The sequence below is a fragment of the Mandrillus leucophaeus genome, unplaced genomic scaffold, assembly GCF_000951045.1.
Source record: "Mandrillus leucophaeus isolate KB7577 unplaced genomic scaffold, Mleu.le_1.0 Scaffold18, whole genome shotgun sequence".
Taxonomy (NCBI): Eukaryota; Metazoa; Chordata; class Mammalia; order Primates; family Cercopithecidae; genus Mandrillus; species Mandrillus leucophaeus.
The window spans coordinates 4,862,045-4,870,098 of NW_012101809.1; the positions used below are offsets into that span (position 1 = coordinate 4,862,045).

Here is an 8,054-nt window from a genome sequence, read left to right on the forward strand (position 1 = left end):
GGATCTCAGCTCACTGCAACCTCCGCCTCCTGGGTTCAAGCGATTCTCCTGCCTCAGCCTCCCAAGTAGCTGGGACTATAGGCATACCACTATGCCCAGCTAATTTTTTTTTGTATTTTTAGTAGAGACAGGGTTTCACCATGTTGGCCAGGATGGTCTTGATCTCTTGACCTTGTGATGCGCCTGCCTCGGCCTCCCAAAGTGCTGGGATTACAAGCATGAACCACTGGACCCGGTCATACATACTCTTTTCTTCGCTATTAAGTTCTTTTTTTCTGTGTGTCTGGCAAATTCCTATCTGTTCTTCAATCCCATTCCTGAGTTAAATCATTCACTTTTGTGTTATCTCTACTGTTGCATTCATTACATCCTATTGTCAGTTAGTTGTTTACTTATATATCTTTCCTACAAAACTCTGAGTCCCCTGATGGCATGAATTTTGTCTCATCTTTGTACTCCTCAGGTCAAATACATAGACAGTCAATTTAGTAACAATATATAATAAATGGTAAGGAAACATCATATATTAGTCCTTAAAAAATTTTTGGAAACTAAATTTAATAGAAGGCTTAATATCATACACCAAATAAGTAATAATAATAAATAACGTAACTTTTTCTTTTTGTTTGAGACGGAGTCTTGCTCTGTCACCAGGCTTGAGTGTAGTGGTGCGATCATGGCTCACTGCAACCTCCGCCTGCCGGATTCATGTGATTCTCCTGCCTCATCTTCCTGAGTAGCTGGGACTATACAGGTGTGTACCACCATGCCCACCTAATTTTTGTATTTTTAGTAGACACGGGGTTTCACCATGTTGGCCAGGATGGTCTTGATCTCTTGACCTCATGATCTGCCTGCCTCAGCCTCCCAAAATGCTGGGATTACAGGTGTGAGCCACCGTGCCTGACCAACCTAACTTTTAAGATGGAATTAGTTATGGCAGGATTAACAAAATCAAATATCACATCTTATAGAAGAATTTTTAGTGATCAGTGTGAGGTTATGTTCTAAATTTCATTTCATAAAAGCAAAATAAGGTCTGACTGTCAAACAATGTACAAAGCAATATAAAACAATACTAATTACATATAAAGCAAAATACAATAAGACATCAACAAGTAAATATCACTAAATCAACCACAGTAACCCTGAGACACTGGAGTCTCTGAGACAGAAACATATTTGGATAATTATTGATCTCTAAATTTTAAATGAACTTAAATCTTTCTTAAGAACACATGATGGGCTGGGCACGGTGGCTCACGCCTGTAATCCCAGCACTTTGGGAGGCCGAGGCAGGCGGATCACAAGGTCAGGAGATCGAGACCATCCTGGCTAACATGATGAAACCCCATCTCTACTAAAAATACAAAAAACAAATTAGCCAGGCAAGGTGGTGGGCGCCTGCAGTCCCAGCTACTCGGGAGGCTGAGGCAGGAGAATGGCGTGAACCCAGGAGGCGGAGCTTGCAGTGAGCTGAGATTGCACCACTGCACTCCGGCCTGGGCGACACAGCGAGACTCTTGCCTCAAAAAAAAACCACACACACACACATGATGGCCGGGTGCGGTGGCTCACGCTTGTAATCGCAGCACTTTAGGAGGCCGAGGTGGGCAGATCGCCTGAGGCTGGGTGTTCGAGACCAGCCTGGCCAACATGGAGAAACCCTGTCTCTACTAAAAAAACTAAAAAATTAGCCAGGCATGGTGGCACATGCCTGTAATCCCAGCTACTTGGGAGGCTGAGGCAGGAGAATCGCTTTAACCCAGGAGGCGGAGGTTGTGGTGAGCCAAGATCATCACGCCATTGCACTCCACCCTGGGCAAAAATGGCGAAACGTTGTCTCAACAACAACAAAAAAGAACACATGACCTGTTGTCTTGTTTTTAAAATCTGATCTGCCACAAATAACTTTAAAGTTTAACAGACCTGTGGGAATTACTCATTCCTGTTAGTAAATAACCACAAATGAAGGTCATGTATCTGTAAACCATGCACACATTTCCCACCTGCAACTAACTGGTTTAAGAAAGGCAGCATAGCAGGCTCAAGGGACTGCAGGACACCAAGAATTGTAGTCTGATGACTAGTAAACCAGCTCCACGTTTTGTTCATATTAGAAGTAACTCTTAATTACTTACTCTATCTTAAATTTAGGCCTCAACAATTTTAGTCCCCAATTAATGGGTCTGTGTATTTGATAATTCTATTTTAACATTTTGGTTAAATAATAATTTATGAACATTACCAGCTATACAGTAGCTGAGTGGTATAATATTTATTTAGAGAGCCAAGAGCTGAAAAAGAAAATTAAAGGTTGAAACAAATTTTATATCATTTTTTTTTTGAGACAGGGTCTCATCATGCACTGCCACCTTGACCCCCCAAGCTTAGGTGATCCTCCTACCTCAGCCTACAGAGCAGCTGGGATTACAGGTATAAGCCTTTGTATCATTTTATTTCAAAATGCTAAAAGCCTTAAATTCTATGACGTAAGCAAAGAAGAAATCCACATTTTTAGGTAACAAAATCAACTTAGAAGAGATATACTGTAAAACATGGTGACTATACTTAATAATATATTATAGGCTGGGCATGGTAGCTCACGCCTATAATCCCAGCACTTTGGGAGGCCGAGGTGGGCGGACTATGAGGTCAGGAGCTCGAGACCATCCTGGCTAACACAGTGAAACCCCGTTTCTACTAAAAATACAAAAAATTAGCTGGGCGTGATGACAGGTGTCTGTAGTCCCAGCTACTCAGGAGGCTGAGGCAGAAGAATGGCGTGAACCTGGGAGGCGGAGCTTGCAGTGAGCCGAGATCGTGCCACTGCACTCTAGCCTGGGCGACAGAGTGAGACTCCATCTCAAAAACAAACAAACAAATAATAATAATAACAACAACAATATATTGTAACTGCTGAATAGAGATTTCAGGTGTTTTCACCACAAAAAATGTGGGGTAATGGTATGTTAATTAGCTCAATTTTGCCATCCCACAATGTATACATATTTCAAAACATCATGTTGTATACAATAAATAGGTATGATTTCTTTATTTCTCTTTTCTTTGAGACAGAGTCTCACTCTCTCACCTAGGCTGGAGTGCAGTGGTGTGGTCTCAGCTCACTGCAACCTCTGCTTCCTGGGTTCAAGGGCTCCTCCCACCTCAGCCTCCCAAGTAGCTGGGACTATAGGTATGTGCCACCATGCCTGGCTAATTTTTGTATTTACTAGGGACAGGGTTTCACCACGCTGGCCAGGCTAGTCTTGGACTTCTAACCTCAGGTGATCCACTCACCTTGGCCTCTGAAAGTGCTGGGATTACAGGTGTGAGCCACCTTGCCTGGCCTTCACTTATTTCTATTTTTATTTTTTTGAGACAGTGTATTGCTGTCACCCAGGCTCAGTGCAGCAGAGCAATCGTGGATCACTGCAGCCTCGACCTCCCAGGCTCAAATGATCCTCCCACCTCAGCCTCCCTAGGAGCTAGGACTACTAGGATTACAGGTGTGTGCCACCACACCTGGCTAATTTTGGTATTTTTTGTAGAGCTGGGGTTTCGCTATGTTGCCCAGGCTGGTCTCGAACTCCTGGGCTCAAGCTATCCACTCACTTTGGCCTCCCAAAGTGCTGGGATTACAGGCGTAAACCACCACGCCCAACCCAATATATATTGTTTCTGTCAATTAAAAAAACAGGCTGGGCACAGTGGCTCATGCCTGTAATCCCAGTAGTTTGGGAGGCTGAGGTAGGAGGATCACTTGAGGCCAGGAGTTTGAGACCAGCCTGGGCAAAATGATGAAACCCCATCTCTACTAAAAAACATAAAAAATTTAGCCGGGCATGGTGGTGTGCACCTCTAATCCCAGCTACCTGGGAGGCTGAGGCAGAAGAATTGCTAGAACCCAGGAGGTAGAGACTGCAATGAGTCAAGATTGTGCCATTGCACTCCAGCATGGGTGACAGAGCAAGACTCTGTATCACACACACAGAAGTCCAGCCTGAGCAACACAGTATATTATCCTTGCCACCAAACAAACAAACAAACAAAAAACCACAAAACACACACACAAATACTTATATAGCCACAGAATAATCCATATACCCAGGAGGGTGTCACTTCTTATTCTATAATAAGGGCAAGTCTTCTGACTTCTGCTTTTAGAAATAATAGGCTGTTATGTGATCACTCACAATTCTTAATCCAGGAGTCACTAACCAGTTTTATTTCTAACCAAAACCTAAGAATAACCTCAAGTGTGCTGTGGCTACAAGGTAAAAAATAAGTCATTTCTAGTTTTCAGCTGCCATGAGATATAACCAGGATATGTTAAGCTCAGTTAGAGAAGTCATATTTTATTGGATTTAGTATATATTTAACTACTAGTAAATACTGGTACTAAAAACACTAGCAAACTTTCAGTCACTTTTTTTTTCTTAGTTGGAGTTTCGCTGTTGCTGCCCAGGCTAGAGTGCAGTGGTGCCATCTCGGCTCATAGCAACCTCTGCCTCCCGGGTTCAAGCGATTCTCCTGCCTCAGCCTCCCGAGTAGCTGGGATTACAGGCATGTGCCACCGTGCCCAGCTAATTTTATATTTTAGTAGAGATGGAGTTTACCATGTTGGTCGGGCTGGTCTTGAACTCCTGACCTCAGGTGATCCACCTGCCTTGGCCTCCCAAAGTGTTAGGATTACAGGTGTGAGCCACTGCGTCTGGCCCTTTTCTTTTTTGATATAGAGTCTCCCTCTTGTCGCCCAGGTAGGGGTGTAGTGGCATGGTCTTGACTCACTGCAACCTCCACCTCCCGTGTTCAAGTGATTCTCCTGCCTCAGCCTCCTAAGTAGCCAGGACTACAGGTGTGCACCACTATACCTGGCTAATTTTTGTATTTTTGGTAGAGACAGGGTTTCACCACGTTGGCCAGGCTGGTCTTGAACTCCTGACCTCAGGCGATCTGCCTGCCTCGACCTCCCAAAGTGCTGGGATTTAAAGGCATGAGCCACTGCACCTGGCCAGTCACTGTTTTAACATATCTATTAATTTAACTAATAATAGAGTATTTTATTATTTTGTTTTATTTTACTATTTTTTTGAGACAGATTATCACTCTGTCGCCCAGGCTGAAGTGCAATGGCATGATCTAGGCTCACTGCAACCTCCATCTCCCAGGTTCAAGCAATTCTCCAGCCTCAGCCTCCCGAGCAGCTGGGATTACAGGAGTGTGCCACCATGCCAAGCTATTTTTCATTTTTTAATAGAGACAGGGTTTCACCATGTTGGCCAGGCTGGTCTCAAACTCCTGACCTCAAATGATCCACCTGCCTTGGCCTCCCAAAGTGCTGGGATTATACAAGTGAGCCATCGTGCCTAGCCACAATACACAGCATTTCAGATAAAAATTATTCTATAAGACTTTACACATGATGGAGAATAACAAAAATGCTTTTTAAATTTGACTAATGAAAAAGCAAAGCTAAATAAATGTGCATTTTTACTAACTGGACCACATAACTACAACTACGAGTATATTTTACTTTTATGTTCAATGATATATGAAGTTTGAAGCTTCCATCGTACAACAAGAAAATATTACAGCCAGGTGCGGTGGCTCACACCTATAATACCAGCACTTTGGGAGGCCAAGGCAGGCAGATCACGAGGTCAGGAGATTGAGACCAGCCTGACCAACAACATGGTGAAACCCCGTCTCTACTAAAAACACAAAAATTTGCCGGGTGTGGTGGCACAGGCCTGTAATCCCAGCTACTTGGGAGCCTGAGGCAGGAGAATCACTTGAACCCGGGAGGCGGAAGTTGCAGTGAGCTGGGACCGCCCCACTGCACTTCAGCCTGGGCAATGGAGTGAGACTCCGCCTCAAAAAAAAAAGAAAAATATTACATAGCTAGAACAGGAGATCTCTTTTAATCCATAAAAAAAACTAATAGGGTCAGCCGGGCACGGTGGCTCATGCCTATAATCCCAGCACTTTGGGAGGCTGAGGTAGGAGGATCACCTGAGGTCAGAAGTTTGAGACCAGCCAGACCAACATGGAGAAACCCCATCTCTACTAAAAATACTAAATTAGCTGGGCATGATGGCACCTGCCTGTAATCCCAGCTACTCAGGAAGGCTGAGGCAGGAGAATCGCTTGAACCCGGGGAGCGGAGGTTGCAGTGAGCCGAGATCATGCCACTGCACTCCAGCCTAGGCGACAGAGTGGAACTCCATCTCAAAACAAAACAAAACAAAACAAAACAAAAAACTAATGGGTCCCTATTAGATAAATATATTTCACTTCTCTTAGGTGTCCTGAGCTTTGCTTGTTTTTTTGTTTTGTTTGGTTTTGAGATGGAGTCTTGCTCTGTCGCCCAGGCTGGAGTGTGGTAGCTCAATCTTGGCTCACTGCAACCTCTGTCTCCCAGGTTCAAGTGATTCTCCTGCCTCAGCCTCCTGAGTAGCTGGGATTACAGGTGCATGCCAGCACATCTGGCTAATTTTTGTATTTTTAGTAGAGACGGGGTTTCGCCATGTTAGTCAGGCTGGATCTCCTGACCTCGTGATCTGCCCACCTCAGCCTCCCAAAGTGCTGGGATTACAGGCGTGAGCCACTGTGCCTGGTCGAGCTTGCTTGTTATACTTGAACAACTAATAAATGCAAGGATGTCCTATGAAGAAAAGTGGATGATAAGCAATATTTTTCTCTACTACCAAAATGGAAAGAGTTGGAACTGAAGACTCTAATATTTCTCCTATCTTCAGCTTTTCTCTGATACTAATAGATTGCCATCAGTGGCAGTAGGAAATGGATACTAGCCTGGCACAGTGGCTAACTCCTATAATCCTAGTGCTTTGGGAAGCTGAGGCAGGAGGATTACTTGAGGCTCGCAGTTTGAGACCAGCCTGGACAACATAGCAAGACCACAACTCTTAAAAAAAAAAAAAAATAAGATGGGCATGGTGGCATGTGCCTCTAGTCCTAACTACTCAGGAGGTTGAGACAGGAGGCAGGACCAACCAAGCCCAGGAAAACCTCAACGTTGCACTGAGCTATGATTGTGTCAATGTACTTCAGCCTGGGCAACAGAAACAGACTGTCTCAAAAAAAGAAAAAAAAAAAAAAGAAATGGACAGTAAATCAAATGTGATTAGAGCTGGAGGTGTGAATCACTATGTATCGATATTCAGTTAGCATTAACAATGTCTACATCACAAAACAAAAATAATTGCATGAAATCCTAGCGAGTTATTTCTTCAGTGTGCTAAAGGTAATCTCACAACTTTACCTATTCTTTTACATGTAAGTACTGTACCTGACAAGCTGGATCAAGACCCATTTTTCTTCTGAGGAATTTTTCTACATGTCCAATAGTTGCTTCTCCTGAAACTCGAACAAACTTCTTTTCCAATGGCTACAAAAATAGATAGATAAAACTATTTTTAGGTTAAATATACCTGTACATGCGTGAGATGTATGTATATATATGTAATGTGTAAACATTAAAGAAAATTTTACAGCAAAGATGATGCAATAGACTCTTGAAAAGACTTACTATGAAGCAAGTTAGTATACATATCAGAGAAGAAAAATGGAAATTCTGCTTAGCTTTCCCTTTCTGAAAAGTATGTCAACAATTTTTCTAAATAGGCTTGGTTTATTTTAATGTTTCATTGAAAAAACAAAACTCAGAGTAAAATTTATTCATTCATTTCAAGTACTGAACTTACACTTCAAAGACACAGAGAAAACACCCAATACCAAATGTCTAAAACAACTTCGAGGCTGGGCATGGTGGCTCACGCCTGCAATCCCAGCACTTTGGGAGGCAGAGGCAGGCAGATCATTTGAGGTTAGGAGTTCAAGACCAGCCTGGCCACCATGGTGAAACCCCATCTCTACCAAAAAAATGCAAAAAAAATTAGCCGGGTGTGGTGGCATGCACCTGTAATCCCAGCTATTCAGGAGGCTGAGGCAGGAAAATCATTTGAACCTGGGAGGTGGAGGTTGCAGTGAGCCGAAATCACACCACTGCACTCCAGCCTGGGCGACAGAGC

At 43.4% G+C, this 8,054-nt stretch overlaps 1 protein-coding gene across 1 annotated transcript in view; it reads right to left on the reverse strand.

Moving 5' to 3' along the window:
• PCGF6 (polycomb group ring finger 6) overlaps positions 1 to 8,054 on the reverse strand; it is an 81,389-nt gene that overhangs the window by 20,774 nt on the left and 52,561 nt on the right. The window contains exon 9 of the mRNA XM_011977535.1: positions 7,313 to 7,411. Within this exon, the coding sequence (XP_011832925.1) occupies positions 7,313 to 7,411 (99 nt within the window). The remainder of the gene's footprint in view (positions 1 to 7,312; positions 7,412 to 8,054) is intronic.